Source organism: Scomber scombrus, chromosome 1, assembly GCF_963691925.1.
Source record: "Scomber scombrus chromosome 1, fScoSco1.1, whole genome shotgun sequence".
In the NCBI taxonomy this organism is placed as follows: domain Eukaryota; kingdom Metazoa; phylum Chordata; class Actinopteri; order Scombriformes; family Scombridae; genus Scomber; species Scomber scombrus.
The window spans coordinates 34,519,158-34,537,322 of record NC_084970.1 but is presented as its reverse complement, the minus strand read 5'-3'; the positions used below and the strand labels follow the sequence as shown (position 1 = coordinate 34,537,322).

General features: G+C 41.4%; 1 protein-coding gene across 1 annotated transcript; it reads right to left on the bottom strand.

Annotated features, from left to right (window-relative positions):
- Positions 1 to 6,331: 6,331 nt before the first annotated feature.
- Positions 6,332 to 17,783, bottom strand: LOC133980354 (zinc finger protein 408-like; the record flags this gene model as incomplete). Its single annotated transcript, XM_062419094.1, is given in 5 exon segments — positions 6,332 to 7,122; positions 9,716 to 9,949; positions 13,598 to 13,721; positions 15,871 to 16,080; positions 17,086 to 17,783. Coding segments are annotated over 5 exon segments (1,919 nt in total), but the record flags the coding sequence as incomplete, so codon positions are not given.
- Between the last annotated feature and the right edge of the window lie 382 nt (positions 17,784 to 18,165).

The following is an 18,165-nucleotide window of genomic DNA, read 5'->3' as shown; positions in this document are numbered from 1 at the left end:
TGAATTTAGTGTAATGTGTCCTCTTTTGTGTCTGAAATCCCGGTGTTGAATTACTTTAATAATTCACCACTGCAGTAATAGTATTGGCTCAGTACGAGTGAGGTGACCAGTTTATTGTATGCCCCTTGTCCCGCCATACTTGATTTACTAAGCGTTTGCCTTATCTGTTGTTGGACAGGAGCTGTTGTCCCTTCACTTTTTCCTTTGTGGTGGTGACCCCTCCCCTTCCCCTCGCCTAGTCCTCCTCGCACGGTGAAGCCCTCAGCTAATTGTTTGGGTGGCTGTTAACCTGTTCCCCTTCTCTTTCCTCCGTGTGTTTCTGCATGTACTCTTTGTTCCTCTTTGCACACCATAATGACAGGTGCAGCTGTGGCTCAGGAGGGAGAGCGGTCATCCACTAATCGGAAGATCGGCAGTTCAGTTCCCGGCTCCTCCAGTCTGCATGTCGATGTGTCCCGGGGCAAATTACTTAACCCCAAATTGCTGTACCAACGGTGTATGAATGTAGTTTAACCCTTGTGTTGTCCTCGAGTCAAAGAAGGAAGGGAGGAAGGATGGAAGGGAGGGAGGAAGGAAGGAAAGGAGGGAGGAAGGAAGGAAAGGAGGGAGGAAGGGAGGGATGAAGAAGTAAGGAAGGGAGGAAGAAGGAAGGAAAGGAGGGAGGGAGGGAGGGAGGAAGAAGGAAGGAAAGGAGGGAGGGAGGAAGGAGGGAGGGAGGAAGGAAGGGGGGAAGAAGGAAGGGAGGAAGGAAGAAAAGGAGGGAGGAAGGAAGGGAGGAAGGGAAAGAAGGACGGAAGGAAGGAGGGAGGGAGAAAGGAAAGGAGGAAGGAAGGAAAGAAGGACAGAGGGAGGAAGGAAAGGAAGAAAGAGAGAAGGAGGGAGGGAGGAAGGACAGACAGAAGGAAAGGAAGGAAGGGAGGAAAGAAGGAACAGTCAAAACAGACGGGGTCAATTTGACCCGGGAGGACGACACGAAGGTTAAAAGCACTTTGAGTGGTCAAAAGAGTAGAAAAGCACTATATATAAGTACAGTCCATTTACCGTTTAATACAGAAGCTCAGTAATAGAATACGAACTGCAAAAAAAGGGTTCAGCACAAGTCATTGTTTTGTAGGATTTCTAATAAGAAATGTTACACATCACTCAGACAGATGTTTTATTTATAGTGGAGGTCGTATCTTGTGAGTCAGCTCCTCCCAACAAACATAATCCATCTCGTTAGTGAGTGGCAGAGTGTGAATCCTTCGAGACTCTGAAGATGAAAAACAACATTAGATTTGTAACAGAGTTTTGTCCACTGAGGCTCCTTCATTTGATGGGTGTGATCCAAATAAATTGTCTGGATGAAAAATAAACACAAGACACTAAAAAGCAATTACAGGTGATGTATTTAGAATTCTTTCCTTCTTTCTTCCTCCTTTCCATCCTTCCTTCTTCCTTTCCTTCTTCTTCCTCCCTTCCATCCTTCCTTCTTTCCTCTGTCCTTCTTTCTTTCCTACCTCTTTTCCTTTCTCCCTCCCTCCCTTGTTCCTTTTTTCCTCCCTCACTCTTACCTTCCTTCCTTCTTTCCTCCGTCCTTCCTTTCCTTCCTCCCTTCCTTCTTTCCTTTCCTCCCTTCCTTCCTCAATCCTTTCCTTCCTTCCTTTCCTTCCTTACTCCCTCCTTTCCTTCTTTCTTCCTCCCTTCCATCCTTCATTTCCTTCCTCCCTTCCTCTGTCCTTCTTTCTTTCTTTCCTTCCTCTTTTCCTTTCTCCGTCCCTCCCTTCCATCCTTCCTTCCTCCTTTCCATCCTTCCTTTCCTTCCTCCCTTCCTTCTTTCCTCTGTCCTTCTTTCTTTCTTTCCTACCTCTTTTCCTTTCTCCCTCCCTCCCTTGTTCCTTTTTTCCTCCCTCACTCTTACCTTCTTCCTTCCTTCCTTCCTTCCTTCCTTCCTTGACTCGAGGACAACAGGAGGGTTAAACCATGCATCCGTCACATTCATTTCTAAGCATTAAAATCAGATTAACACATTTCTTCTTGTGCTTAACAATGTGTTTCCATTTGGAGCAACTCTCAATCATGCATACCAACAAATCCTTTCTGCACAGGTGCTTCGTCATGTTGAAACAGGAAAGAGTTTTCCCCCTAATAAAACCAACCAAAAGTAAACAAAGCTATGTGGACCAATGACATACCAATGGGCATAAAGTATATTTCCAGCAGCTGAAATGAATACTGCAAAGTTTTATTACTGAAAATATTTCTGATTTTGCATCAACTCGCCAGAATTCAATTTCTAAACTGGCAGACCAAGAGAGGCTCAGTTGGTGCAGTTTCTCCCATGATGAGAATTTATTTATTCATGGTCAGAACTCCCAATATACCTGAAAGTCACTTTCACACAAAGTCTGATGTCATATTTTAAAATATAACATAATATATAATATATAGTTTCAGTTAACCTTAAAATTTTTTTTTAGAATGAAGAGACGCTGGTTGGTCATAGAGGGAATTTGGTAAATCTTTAATTAGGTGTAAATCTTTAATGGGGCGGCTGTGGCTCAAGATGTAAAGTGGGTCGTCCACTAATCAGAAGGTTAATGGTTCCTCCTCCAGTCTGCATGTCCAGATGTTCTTGGGCACAGAGATCAAACCATATGATTCAAGGCAGGCGGGAGGGCTTGACAGTCTTGTAAGGCCGCTGGGAATTCGCCATATTAATCGAGCCGAGGGCCGAGAGCTCGTCTGTGTTTGTCAAAGCAGCTCAGACGTAAAAACCCCCGGGAACTTTGAGCATGTTTAACCTTCGTGACGTCCTCCCGGGTCAAATTGACCCCGTCTGTTTTGACTGTTCCAACTTTCTTTCTTTCCTTCCTCCCTTCCTCTATTCCTTTCTCCCTCCCTCCTTCCTTCTTTCCTCCGTCCTTCCTTCCTACCTTCCCTCCTTTACTTCCTTTCCATCCTTCCTTCCTCCCTTCTTTCTTTCCTTTCCTCCCTCTCTTTCTTTCCTCTGTCCTTCTTTCCTTCCTTTCTCTTTTCCTTTCTCCCTCCCTCCTACCTTCCTTCCTTCTTTCCTCTGTCCTTCTTTCCTCCCTTCCTCTTTTCCTTTCTCCTTCCCTCCTTTCCTTCCTTCCTTCTGTCGGTCCTTCCTCCCTCTCTTTCTTTCCTCCTTTCCTTCCTTCCTCTTTTCCTTCATCCCTCCCTCCTACCGTCCTTCCTTCTTTCCTCCCTCCCTCCCTCCTTCTTTCCTCCGTCCTTCCTTTCTCCCTCATTCCTTCTTTCCTCCGTCCTTCCTTTCTCCCTCCCTCCCTTCCTCCCTCCTTTCCTTCCTCCCTCCCTTCCTTCCTTCCTTCTTCCTCCCTTCCATCCATCCTTCCTTCCTTCCTCCCTCCCTTCCTTCCTTGACCCGAGGACAACGGGAGGGTTAATTTAGACATCGGACATCATAAGAGCATAAAAATAACCCCTTTAATATAGGAATGGATGTATTTGAAAGGGGTCACTCACTCACTCACTCACTCACTCACTCACTCACTCATCTTAACCCTACTCTTCAGCTCTATGTTGCATTTTAGCATCTTCATTGTTTTGATTTGAACTCTCAGCACTCTCATCAGCTTCCTTTCCAGCAGCTGATTTTAGAGAAAAAGGTTCTGACAAAGTTAGACAAAGTTAGACAGTACTAACCTCGCTGGATGTGTAAATAAAAGACTGTCAGCTTATGCACTCACCGTTGCATCTCTGTAAGGTAATAAGATGTCATTTTCTTGTCTCCTGCTTGTTGTGCCGTCTCGAAAGTATCACATTTTTATACCCAGCCTTTCACACAAGTAATAAAATGAAAATAATCCACCATAAAAACATATTGGATAACAACACATCTGTATTGCATGTATAGTTTCTTTTTATCTTCAGGGTTAAAATGTCACATCAAAATATTTCCAGTAACTTGATGGATAAAGTGTTTGTTTTTAAAAAATCTTTAGTATCAACACTCAAATGTCAGCTTTGGGCTTTTATCAGCCGCTTGGCATCAAACTGTGCTTCTGATGTTCAACAATCACAAATACATCATCATTAAATACATCAGTGAGGAATTTCAGGCAGTGAAAAGAGAAAGATTGACCTGAATTTAACCTTTGTGTCGTCCTCCCGGGTCAAATTGACCCCGCCTGTTTTGACTGTTCCTTCTTTCCTCCCTTCCTTCCTTCCTTCCTTCCTTCCTTCCTCCCTCTCCCTTCCTATTTCCCTCCCTTCCTTCCTTCCGTCTGTCCTTCCTCCTTTCATCTTTCCTCCCTCCCTTCCTTCTTCCTCCCTTTCTTCTTCCTTTCCTTCCTTCTTCCTCCCTCCCTCCCTCCTACCTTCCTTCTTTCCTCCGTCCTTCATTCTTTCCTTTCCTTCCTCCCTTCCTTCTTTCCTTTCCTTTCCTCTCTCCTTCCCTCCCTCCTTTCCTTCCTTCCTTCTTCCTCCCTTTCTTCTTTCCTCTCCTCCCTTCCTTCCTCCTTCCTGTCCTTCCTCCCTCCTTTCTTTCCTTCTTCCTTCCTCCCTCCCTCCCCCATTTCCTTCCTTCTTCCTCCATTCCTTCCTTGACTCGAGGACAACAGGAGGCTTAATGCATGTACAAACACGCTGGGATATAAGAGTGAAGACTTCACCTCCGAAATGCATCATCAGCATCTTATTACATCTAATCAGTTCACATCTGTTCTGTGGAGGTTGTTCAAAGGCATTCTGGGATTAGAGATGGGCAACAGATTGATATTATATCAAAATTGTGATATTTTATAGATATTAGAGTAGATTTTAAAGGCTCCATTAAAGTAAAAATTTAATTTTCTGAGCTTAACAGACTGTTCTATTATCTGCCTTTATCCACTTAGGGCCTGATTTTCTAAGATCCCAAATAAAGGTACTAAATTGCGTGCACAGTGCAATAGATTGCACGTTTAGTTAGTGTGCGTTTTGCAGGTGATCTACTAAGAATAACTGTAAATGAAAACAGGTGCAGACAGCAGTATTTAAATGAGGGTTTTGTGTCTTAATGGAGAGTTTGGACGAGCAGAAAGCTGCAAGCACAAAATGAAATGTGATCAGGTTCTAGTGGAAGAGGTTAACTAATATATTGAGTTATAACAACAACTAATATTACCAGAAAAACTGACATATGGGAGAGTATTAATGATAAAGTCGATGCTGTTAGTAAAACCAAAAATATTCCACTCCAAAAATATTAACACAGGTGGAAAACATCCGTCCTGTGTGTATTCTGTCATTGTGCCTCCGTCTCCTCGTCTCCATAGTAACAGCCGGTTAATACCTGCCCTTCAAAGGTATTATTTATAGACACAGTTACCGTCAGCAACATTACCTTCAGGTTTGGTAAATCACAATGCGTGTTCTAAATAACATATTTGTATTTTCTCCTCCCTGTATTTTGCAAACTGGGGTTAAAACGCTTCATATTACATTCATTATGTTAAACTACTAAATGGACAGTTGAAAGACGCAAGCCTCAGTGTGCTGCGTTAGTAGATCAGCTTGCACATATTTATTTGCAGGTGATGTCACACGTTTTTTACACACGCAAACCTTTAGTAAATCAGACCCTTATATAAAAAATCTCATCGTCTAAATATTTTGTGAAAGCACAAGGCGGGGAGTTCCGGTCCTCTGAAATGAGGCCAACGCGGAAGTAACTTAAAACTGCATTCTATCAAAAGGCCACCAGGGGGCGACCGTTTTGGTGTCAAAAGGACTTCCGTCTCTGTACAAGTCAATGGAGAATTCACCAACTTCTCACTTGATTTCTAACCTCAGTAAACGTTTTCAAAATGTGTTTATGGTCTCAATCGCTAGTTTAAAGCCTTCTTCAATGCAGTATGATGTTCATTTGGGACATTTTGGCCTCCCTGATTTTATATTTGACGATAAAGCAGGGTATGCATTAGGGCGTGGCTACGTCGTGATTGACAGGTTGATTGGTTCACAGGTTCAGGAGGGCGACTCATGCTCCTCCTGATGCCCATATAAGTAGAATCCGTGTTTTTATTTTTCCCGGCATTCACCGGAAATTTTCAAGATGGCGCTGCCCAGATCCGAAACTATTCGCTTCCAAGCAGCAGTCCACAAACCAATGGATGACGTCACGGATGTTACGTCCATTTCTTATATACAGTCTATGGAAAGCACCAATAGTCATCCGTACAATATCGATATCGAGGTATTTAGTAAAAAATATCATGATATTTGATTCTGCCCATATCGCCCAGCCCTATCTGGGATATACACAAATAATAAGTGAAGGAAAATTCAGACGAGGTAGGTTGAGGGAAAGTTGATTTTAACCAAAAAACAAAACAAAACAAAAAAGCACTTCATTATAAAGTTAACTGGGATGTGTTGAACATTATGGGTCGATGCTGGCTGGATGTTACATGATCAGATTTCTAAAGAAGCACCAGAGACAGTTCAACTAACTGAGATTTTGAAGCTACACCGTGTTTATCTCGACAGTCTGAGCCACAGAGCAGAGTCCGTTCCCTTCCTCCTGTAAGATCAGCAGCTCTCCTACAGCCTGCTGCCCGTGGACCACGATGCACTGCTCCGCTCCCTCCGATATCACCACCTCCACCAGCTCCTGCCCGGCACCCGCAGGCAGCGAGCTCCCCGAGGTGAGGAGCAGAGGGCCGGAGTTAGACGCAGGTAGACTGTCTGTGCGGACGTAGACGACGGTGTGCTGTATGTCACCTGCAGCCTCGCCGTCTCCTCTTCCTCCTCCTCTCGCTGCCGTCCTCACCGTCTCCTTTTCATCCCCTTTTCCTCGTCTTCTTCTCCGTTTCATTTCACCCGCTTCCTTCTCTCCCGCGCTTTGGGAGAGCGAAGTTTTCTTGGGACGGCCTCTGACTGGTTTCGGGTGACAGGAGCTCAGAGCCGCCAACTCTTGCACGGCCTCTTTCGTCTCCTCGCCGTGTCCTCCCTCCGCCTCCGCCTCTTTCTGAGCGTCTTCCCCCGTCCTGTGCTGAGCCTGGTGCCTCAGCAGACTTTGTCTCAGAGTGTAGGAGGCGCCGCAGTGGCAGCTGTGTGGCTTCTCCATCAGGTGAGAAGACTTTATGTGTCTCCTCAGCTTCGTGGCCACAGTGTAGCCTAAAAAAAAAGAAAATAAATAAGATTTAGAGAAGTTTTTTTGTGGTTTAGTCAAATTTAAAGGGGTTAAAATGTGAAAATAAACGTATGAATAACTTGCACACATTCTTTTTTTGTGGACCCAGCATAACATTTCTGCTTTTAATCCATTTTGAGAGAATATATTAGAGGATTATGGCAAAAATGTCTAAGTGGTGTAACCATAAAAACTTTGTACCAAATAATTCAACTTGGTTAAAAACAGTAAATTCTCAATAAAACACCATATCAACTAGTTTGGCATGATCTTACATTATAACTTTTATATTAAATAAAGGTAATGGAATACAATTGTTCTAAATATTACATTTCATCTGGTAACCATGGAGATCAGGAAAGTAAAGCGTTTTTTTTTTACGTTTTTTTGCAAATCCCATAATATAAAGGACCAAAGCCAACAAAAGAGTAAAAAAACAAACTAAGTTAAAAGAGAGAGAAATTATTCCACTTGTCCTATTTCTAGAGTTGGCTGGGTAGCAATGTTGTTGTTGTTGTTGTTGTTGTTAATTTATTCCTACAGAAGACAAATCTTTAACCTTTACATACTGTTTATATTCCGACCCTTCACATTATCCACTTATAATTAATATTCTCTAAGACACAAATGTAATTTTCATTCATAAAATACCTCATCAGTCATTAATTAATGAGCAAATAACCTTTTCTGAAGCTTTAAGAGAGCAGAAAAAGTGAATTATTAAGGTTTTATATTTGTGTATGGAGATGAAACATTCACAATCATGCTATATTATAGTCTCATGATTTCAATTAACTTTCTGAATGGTGGTTTTTTAAAACATTTTAATAAATACAATTCAAATTTAACCACATTTGTAGTGAGTATTTCTGGCAGCAGGATGAAGTGTGTGTCTCTGTGTGTGCGTGTGCGTGCTAGGTATTCCTAATGTTGTGGGGACTTAAATCTGTTCACACAGTTATGTTATGGGGACTCGCCTGTCTTATGGGGACAAAAAGCAAGTCCCCTTAAGGTAAATGATTTATTTTAGGGTGAAGACTTGATTTAAAGTTAATATAAGTTTAGGGTTATGTTAAGTTTAGGATAAGGGTTAAGATTAGGCATGTAGTGGTTATGGTTACGGTTAGGATAAGTGTCCAGTAAATGAATGTAAGTCAATGTAATGTCCCCTGAAGTGATGGAAACATGGTGTGTGTGTGTGTGTGTGTGTGTGTGTGTGTGTGTGTGTGTGTGTGTGTGTGTGTGTGTGTGTGTGTGTGTGGTTAAGTGTAAATAAACTACAGTGTATGTGTGTTTTGTGTTCATGGTAATAAAGGTGTGCCTCATTGACTTTAATAGTTTTTGGACGACAGCTGAGCTCTGCAGCATAGAGGAATAAAATATATCTGACTTTGATACACACACACACACACACACACACACACACACACACACACACACACACACACTTAGTAGATCAATTGCTTAGTTTTGGTATTCTAATGGGATTTTTCTGACTGCAAGAAAAAAATATAAAATATTGGAAGAAGGTAATTTTTAAGTGAAATTGCATGTAAAGCACTTTAAAACGGCCTCAGTATATTCACTGTGCTTTATGTATAATTATATATATATGAAAGAAAAACTGCAACTACAACTGTGAGTCATTCAAGTCCCAAAATAACCAAATACAGAATGAAAACACACACCATCTGTGCAGTGCGAGCCAGTCATGAAGGCTTAAAACACCGCTTGTCACTGTCGAGATCTTCAATAATTGAAAGCACTGAACTTGAACTCCGCACTCTTTTTTGCTGTCTAACGCTGCATAAAAAGTACATGCGGACGACCTTGTAATCAGCAGTCGTGCGCTTTTCCAATCAAGTATGCAGGACAGAACATCTGCGGCCCACTGAGTGAGATAAACGAGGTTGGTTGGAGGGGAATTGGCCGGCGTGTGCTTCATGCTCCGATGGCTTTTTTTTGTTTTTTTCACTTTTTCCACTGTTTTACTGCATTTATAAAGATGTATTTTTCACCCTGAACAGCTCGTTTAATTCTCGGACAAAATACCAAAAAAAAGTAGTATCAAAGAAAAGAAAAATACAGTAAAATATAGTTAAAATATTTGCTAATATCCTTTATTTAAGGTTAATTTATTGGATTTAACTGTGAAAATGCATTTTCTCTCTCTCTCTCTCTCTCTCTCTATCTCTCTCTCTCTCATTTTTTTTTTACCAGGCCAATAACACAATAACTTATTATGTTATTGGCCAAAAGTTACTACGTTATTGGTTCAGGACTTATTGGCTTATTATTGTAAATAAAATGCAAGGATGACTTTCACTGTTTCTTACTTCTTCATTTATATTCAATGTTACAGAAAACTACAGGGGCTTTACATCCACTATATTTGAATTTGAAGATGTCAGAAAATGAACATGTTTCCAAATTCGGAGAAAAATTGTGAAAAAGTCCTTAAAAAAAATCTTTTCCTAAGACTAAGACACTTCTCCCGCCGCCTGTTTCCTCCTTTGATTTCTTTTTTTCCCCTCAACACTTTCATTTGACTTTAAAATTTCAGTATCATGCTCTAACCTTTCCCACAGATAAAGCAGCGATGGGGTCTCTCTCCGGTGTGCAGCCTCTCGTGAGACTTCAGGGTGTGCGGATCCCTTAAAGATTTCCCACAGTAGCTACAGAGGAAGCCGCCCCCCGTGGGGGAGAGCATGTGCCGGCGAAGCTCTTGTTTCTGGGAGAAGTGCTGGTCGCACTCGGAGCAGGGGTACGGTTTCTCTCCGTTGTGGATCCTCAGATGGCTCTCGAGGTTCCCTGAGAGATGGAAAGACGGACGTAAAGACGGTTAGACGGGAAGATAAAACAGCTGGAGACACTTTACATGTGTGGATGGAGGCGGAGGATGTGTCACTCTGTCTTCCAAATATTAAATGAATGCTTTGACAGTGGGTGAAATCTACGAGAAAGAATGGACATTGAAATAAATGAATAACAATAAGCAGAGGTGGAGTACTCACGTTACTGTAATTGAAGAGCTATTTATTTGATTATTTTTTTAAAGTCAGTAATTTTACTTTTGAAGTATGATTTCAATGGATGTAGAAAATCATGGAAATCCCGGAAAATCAATGAAGTAAAGTAGTTAGTAATATTTGTACATTCATCTGTTACTGACTAAATTATTCATTTGTGCTTAAAAATTATCAATGGATATTGCGAGGTAGAAAAAACCCTCCATCTTGGACCCAGACGCCAATGAAATGCATCTAAACAAAAACAGGTCAATCAGATCAAAATGTAATTTCAAAACAAAGCACCACGAAAAACAGTGAGCAGCTGTTTGAGGTCACTGTTCAGAAAAAGTGACTTCAACCAGAATTTAAAAAAATAAATCAAATAGATTCAGGAGCCTTTGAGAAAAAAAATTCAGGGCTGCAGCCTCAGAAGCCATCCGCTAGCTCCGCCCCTGCACTGATGGTCAGATGAGAGGATCGTTAAATTCATCCCTGTGTTTGGTCAGAAGACGTAACTCTGGAACGTCATTGGCAAGAGGACACGATGAAGCTACCGTCTAACATTGTAACAACACCAAAGCTGCTATTTATTTGTCTTTTTTGCTGTTTCTTGTCTTATTTAGTGCCGTCATTTCGTGTGTGTGCGTGCATAAAGTGTAAAGTGTGTGTATATAATTGTGTGCGTGAGGATATTATAATAACCTTTGATTGATTGACTGAATGTGAATGTTTGGAAGTTAGTGGTCCCGTTATTATCAGGGTTGATTGACTGTCACTGTGCCTCTCTTCTCCTTCACTCCCTTTCTCTTTCTCTCTTTCTCTCTTTCTCTCTTTCTCAACCCCAACCGGTCGAGGCAGATGGTCGCCCACTTATGGTGATTTTCCAATATACAGTTCTAGCACGACTCAACTTTTTTTATATGCGACACAAACACATAAACAATGGAGGACATGGTATACTTGCTGCTGTTTGAGGCTTTCTGTGTCACACTAAGAAAGAGAAGAGAAACGAATCGCTGTAACGCTGTTGTTGGTATTTAACCCTCCTGTTGTCCTCGAGTCAAGGAAGTAAGGGAGGAAGAAGGAAGGAAGGGAGGAAGGAAGGGAGGAAAATAGGAAGGAAGGGAGGAAGAAGGAAGGAAAGGAGGAAGGAAAGGATGGAAGGAAGGTAGGAGGGAGGGAGGGAAGGAGAAAGGAAAAGAGGAAGGGAGGAAGGAAGGAAAGAGGGACAGAGGAAAGAAGGAAGGGAGGAAGGTAGGGGGAGGAAAGAAAGAGAGAAGGAGGGAGGGAGGAAAGAAGGAAGGAAGGGAGGAAGGAAAGGAAGGAAGGAAGGAAAGGAGGGAAGGAAAGAAGGAGGGAGGGAGGAAGGAAGGACAGAAAGATGGAAGAAAAGGGGATGGAGGAAGGAAAGAAGGAAGGTAGGAAGGAAGTAAAGGAAGGAAGGAAATAAGGAGGGAGAGATGAAGGAAGGACAGAAGGAAGGAAGAAAGGGGGATGATGAAGGAAAGAAGGAAGGTAGGAAGGAAGTAACGGAAGGAAGGAAGGAAAGAAGGAGGGAGGGAGGAAGGAAAGACAGAAGGAAGGAAGAAAGGGGGATGGAGAAAGGAAAGAAGGAAGGGAGGAAAGAGAGAGTAAGGAAATAAAGAGAAAAGGAGGGAGGGAGGAAGGACAGACGGAAAGAAGGAAGGAAGTGAAGAAAGAAGGAACAGTCACAACAGACGGGGTCAGTTTGACCCGGGAGGACGACACAAAGGTTAAAAATGCCGGGTTTGATTCTTATGTGGGACGGCTCATAACTCTTCCAGTGACGACTCTCTGACCAATCAGAGGCCGGCAGTCTGTTGACGTCACATTTTAGTATCGGCTCGGCTCGCTTGGAACCTCACCAGAGCAGGTACCAGGTACTATCTCTGATGGAAACGCAAAAAACACTGAGTAGAATCGAGTCGAGTAGTGCTAGAACTCTATAGTGGAAAAGCTCCATTAAAGCCCGGTTCTGTTAGTCTCTTAAATTAAACAAATTAAATCAAAGAGTCTAGACCTGCTCTGTGGGAAAAGTGCCCTGAGATGACTTTTGATGTGATCTGACGCTATTTAAATAAAGACTGATTGATCCATCGAAGCAGTTTAAGCAGATCAAATTTATGTAATTTAATTTCTAGAAGGAATGATGTGTCCTTGCTCACTTCAATAAAAATAAGAAAAATCTCCAATTCTCTTATTCTGACGATGTTTCTGACATTGTGGCTTCATGGGCAGGTTGTTTATACACTGAACATATTGGATATTTATGACCAGCACTGCTAACTTTGCACTAACTTCTGTAACTGAATAAAAAGGACCCCCCCCCCCCCCCCCCCCAGTGGATTTAGGAGTGTATTGGTGGCTTCTCTTTCAAACTAACAACATTAATCATTTAAACAAGGCGTCTCTTGAGGTCTTCTGGTGGAGGCTGCCTGGTGTTGAGCAGTGTTGGGAACTATTTCAATGCAAAGTCTGCTCAAAAAGTTGCTATATTTCATTAATATTATTTATATTATATATATTATTACTTTTCTGTTGAACTCTCCTTCTTCATGGTGAAAAAGATTACAAACTATCAGTTTTAGTGTTTCAGTGTTTTAGCTATTTTTACTATGTACTATTTTTACTATGTTAAAATTATTGCTATTTTTATTTTCCATCTTATATTAACCCTCCTGTTGTCCTCGAGACAAGGAAGGAAGGGAGGGAGGAAGGAAGGAAAGAAGGAAGGAAAGGCGGAAGGAAGGAAGGGAGGAAGAAGGAACGAAAGGAGGGAGCAAGGAAGGAGGAAAGGAAGGAAGGTAAGAAAGCAGGGAGGAAGGAAGGGAAGGAAGGGAAGGAAGGAAGGAAGGGAGGAAGAAGGAAGGAAAGGAGGGAGCAAGGAAGGAGGAAAGGAAGGAAGGAAGGAAAGCAGGGAGGAAGGAAGGAAAGGAGGGAGGAAGGAAGGAACGGAGGAAGAAGGAAGGAAAGGAGGGAGCAAGGAAGGAGGGAAGGAAGGAAGGAGGGAAGGGGGAAGGACAGAGGAAAGAAGAAAGGGAGGAAGGTAGGGGGAAGGAAAGATAGAGAGAAGGAGGGAGGGAGGAAGGAGAGAAGGAAAGAAGGAGGGAGGGAGGGAGGAAGGACAGAAGGAAAGAAGAAAGGGGGATGGAGGAAGGAAAGAAGGAAAACTTTGCACACACAGAGATGAGTATACTGTACTTTGGAGAGCTTTCCTGACTTCATTTATATCCTAACTTGTCCTTTAAATGCTGTCAAATTAAAACATTGAATAGTTTTAATAGTCACATCACACAGATCCTGCTTTGCTTTATTACTTTACTCATGATTTGCTGTCAGATAAAACTTTTGGCAGCACTTTCAAAACTGAGGGTTTGAGCACAGGCGGCCGCGGCTACGTGCTCAGACTCGGACTTCTGACGTTTACCTTTCTGACTGAAGCACTTCCCACAGTGCTGACAGATGTGAGGTCTCTCCCCCGTGTGGAGCTTCATGTGGTTCCTCAGAGAGCCGGAGTTAGCCAGCAGCTTGGGGCAGATTGTGCACTGCAGCTGAGAGAGAGAGAGAGAGAGAGAGAGAGAGAAAGAGAGAGAGAGAGAGATAGAGAGTGAGAAAGAGAGAGAGAGAGAGAGAGAGAGAGGGATAGAGAGAGAGAGAAAAACACAAAATTATATGCGGTCTCAGGCTTTTTTTAAATACTAAAAGTTGAAACAGCTGTTCGAGGAGGACTAAACCGGACCTGCCATGCAAATTTAAAGAGATGTTACATGATTGTGGCTGAGTGCAACCTTTTTAGAGACCTTGTTTAAAAGGCTGCAGTAGCTGAGGGGAAGGTGAAGGTGAAGCAGGGGCTGCAATTTAAAAAATAATCCAACTTGGGTGATTGGAAGGAGAAATATTGCACATTGTGAGAGAAAGTTTAATCAATTTTAGCCTCCAAACAAACAAACAAAACATTCAACACTCACAGGTCAATCTCTCTCTGCTGGCTGCAACAATGAACCCCATACTTTCTTTAAGAGTTGGAGTTGTTTGCATCTTTACTTTTCTCCGTATATCAATTTAACTTCCTCTTTATTTATTTAGCACTTTTCTTAACAGTGTTACAAAGTGATTCATAGAAGAAATAAAACCAAACAAGGCGGATAGAAATATGGAGATGAGGAGCACAGAGGTAAAGACAGAGGCACAGAAGTAAAAGCACATAATGTATAAAATAATAATGATAATAATGATGATGCATTAATATTATAACTGTTATTATTAGAGAACTTTTTTTAAAATCCAAGTTACTTCACAAGGCAGCAAAATACATACAAATCATAAAATAATTACATTTTAAAAGAAAACAAATTAAAACAATTTGATGAGTTAAAAAAAAAGACAATAATAGACAAATCATATTTAAAGGAGATAAAAGCAATTAAAGGAAAATTAAAACTCAGGAAAGGCTCTCAGATGAAAATATGTTTTATGAAGGGACTTAAAACAATATGTGCCTATATTATGTTCAATGTTATGTTGGCAGCATTTTCTGTATATTCAATCCTTTTTCTTAATGCGAGTTATATACCTATTAGGGCTGTCAATCGATTAAAATGTTTAATTGCGATTAATCGCAAATTAATCACACATTTTTTAGTAGTTCTAAATGTACTTTAAAGACTGTGTAAAGTGAATTCAGACATTTTCTTCTAAACACATTAAATAGGTCATACATTTATTTCTAAAAAAGGTGTAAAAAGCATCTTTCACAAAGAAAAAAGTTTTAAGAAGAGTTTTAAAAGAAACTAAAGGTTTAATGAGTCTGATATCAGAGGGCAGTTGGTTCAGCTCTAACAGCCAAGGCCCGATCACCCTTCGTTACAAACTGTGACCTGAGAGTGACCAGCAGCGCTCCGTCTGCAGAAAACTCAGAGCAAGGCCGTGTAAAGCCTTTGAAGTGAGTAATAACATTTTAAAATCAATGTGAAAGCTGACTGGGAGCCAGTGTAGAGAGGTGAGCACAGAGGTTAGCACAATTATAGGCTCATACTGTTCTGGGTCCTGTAATGAGACGAGCAGCTGGAGACGGTGAAGGGAGCTCCGGCTGATTCCTGAATAAAGTGTGTTGCAGCCATAGACTGTATATAAGAAATGGACGTAACATCCGTGACGTCACCCATTGGTTTGTGGATTGCTGCTCGGAAGCGAATAGTTTCAGATCTGAGCAGCGCCATCTTGAAAATTTCCGGTGCATGCTGGGAGAAATAAAAACATGGATTCTACTTATATGGGCATCAGGAGGGGCATGAGGCGCCCTCCTGAACCTGTGAACCAATCAACCTGTCAATCACCACGTAGCCACGCCCTAATGTATACCCTGCTTTATCGTCACATATAAAATCAGGGAGGCCAAAATGTCCCAAATGAACATCATACTGCATTGAAGAAGGCTTTAAACTAGTGATTGAGACCATAAACACATTTTGAAAACGTTTACTGAGGTTAGAAATCAAGTGAGAAGTTGGTAAATTCTCCATTGACTTGTATAGAGACGGAAGTCCTTTTGACACCAAAACGGTCGCCCCCTGGTGGCCTTTTGATAGAATGCAGTTTTAAGTTACTTCCCGCCTGGTTGCAGCAGTCGAGCCAATAGTAGATAGAAGCATGTATGACTTCATGAAAATGAGCAAAGGATTAAACAAACACCTCCCTTACCTTTGGAGACTGTGAGTAAATGAGTCTGCTGCAGTGAAGGAGGCGGTGGATTCGGAGGGACGGCCGGCGTGCGAATCCTTTCCCGCAGTGCTCGCAGACGTACGGTTTCTCTCCGGTGTGCAGGACCATGTGCTCCTTGAGGTCCCGCTTCAGGCCGTAGGTCTTCTCACAGTGAGGACACGAGTACGGACGCTCGCCGCGGTGACTCAGCTGGAAAACATCACCATGATTATTATTAGTATATTTTATTGATATACTCTGATTGGAGAAAATGTTTCAGCTAAAACATCACTGGTAAATATTCAGAGCTGCTATTTTGCACCATTGCTGAACATAAATAAATAAATAATACAAGATAAATATAACTTAAATAAACTTTTTTTAGCTCAGCAACATTTATACAAATGCAGTTTGCTGTGATGTTTTAAAATCTGTTTCATATGTTGTTACTGTTGTTATTTAATTAATGTTCAGTACAAATCTATATGCAACTAATACATAACCAAATCTAAGGATCCTTATTGAAGTTGAAAAATACATTAAGATAGTTAGAAAGAACTTTTTATTAATACATAAAATAACTAAAGTTCAAAGTCATTAAAATAAAGAAAAGGAAACTACAAAGAGAAATAAAAAGGAAGAGAGAAAAAGACATGAAGAAAGAATAAAAAGAAAATAAAAAGATAGGAGGTTTAAAGTAATTAAAACAGAGAAAGAAAAAGAAAGAAAGAAAGAAAAAAGAAAGGAGGTTAAAAGAGATTTAAGGAAAGAAAAAAGAAAAAATGTATTAAAACAAAATTAAAGTCATCTAAGAAAGAAAGAAAAAGCAAAAAGAAAGAAAATAACTTTTTAAAGGAGGCCAAAATTCATTAAAAGAAAAACAAACAAATAAAGATAGAGAAAAAGAAATGAAAAAAAGTAAGGCAGAAAGAAAGAAACAACCCGAAAAAAAGAAAAAAAGAAAGAAAAACAAAGAAACAAAGAAAGAAACAAATAAAGAAAAAAGAAAGAAAGAAAAAAAAAGAAAGACGGAAAGAAAGACAGAAAGAAACAAATAAATAAAGAAAGAAAGACAGAAAGAAAGAAAGAAAAAAAGAAAGAAAAAAAAGAAAAAAGAAAAAAATTAAACAAAGACAGAAAGAAAGAAAGAAAGAAAGAAAGAAAGAAAGAAAGAAAGAAAGAAAGAAGTTAGTTATTTAGTAATGAGCGTCTGACCTCGTGTGCTCTGAAGCTCTCAGCAGACGTGTAATTCTTCCCACATTCTCTGCAGCTGAACGGTTTCTCTTCGCTGTGACTGAACTGATGTTTCTTTAAGTGTCCGATCTGGAAGAACTTCTTCCCGCAGCTGGAACATCTGTACCGCCGCTCTCTGACCTCCGGGTGCCACGTCAGCATCCCCCCCGCCACCCCCACCCCCACCCCGATCTCAGTCTCAGTATCGGGGTGTAGCGTCTCTATGGAAACCACCTTTTCTGCGGGTGACTCTGCAGCATCGGCGGGGCTCCTTCTCTTTGTGTCTGTGTGTCTGGGCGGTTGGGGGTCGGGATCGGGATCGGGTTCGGGTTCGGGTTCGACGGGAGGCTGCTTGGCTCGACTGCTCAGACAGTGAACCCGTCGTGGTTTAGCAGCCAGGCGGGAGCTGCAGCGGACAGGAGGAGGTGCAGGAGGAGGTGCAGACAGGCCTGAGTGTGTGTGTGTGTGGTTATCAGCCGCTCTGTCTGTGTGAGCGTCACTTCCGCCGTCCGGTTTCGGCTCAGACGGGATTTTCTCGGCTCTCCTGCTCCTCCTGAGAGGGGCTGAGTCATGACTCTTCTTCATGACTCTGTGGGAGTCTCTGTGCTCTTCCTCCTCCTCCTCTTCCTCCTCCTCCTCCTGTTGGTCATCCGTCTCCTCTTCCCTTTCTTGAGTGATCGCTGTGTTGGTACCAACCATCTCTGGCTCTTTTGTGTGTTCCACCTCCTTATCTGCAGATTAAAATAATACAGTTAAACATAGGGCTGGGTAAAAAAAATCTATTTAAATTTTGCATTATTGATTCATAGGGCATGAGATCGATTTTTCCCCATGAATTTTTTTATTTTATTTTTTATAAAGCTTTATTGGTTGGCATCATTTACAGAAACAATATGTTTTGAAACAGCAGTAGTAATACGAAAATAGGGAAACAAACAGATATACAACGCCAGGGGTTACTTTAATAAACAATGCCTTAATGCAATTTGCAGTGATGGGAAGTTGTAGTTCAAGTTCACTTTCACTTGCAATTACTTTCTAATTTCAAAATTGCACTTTTGA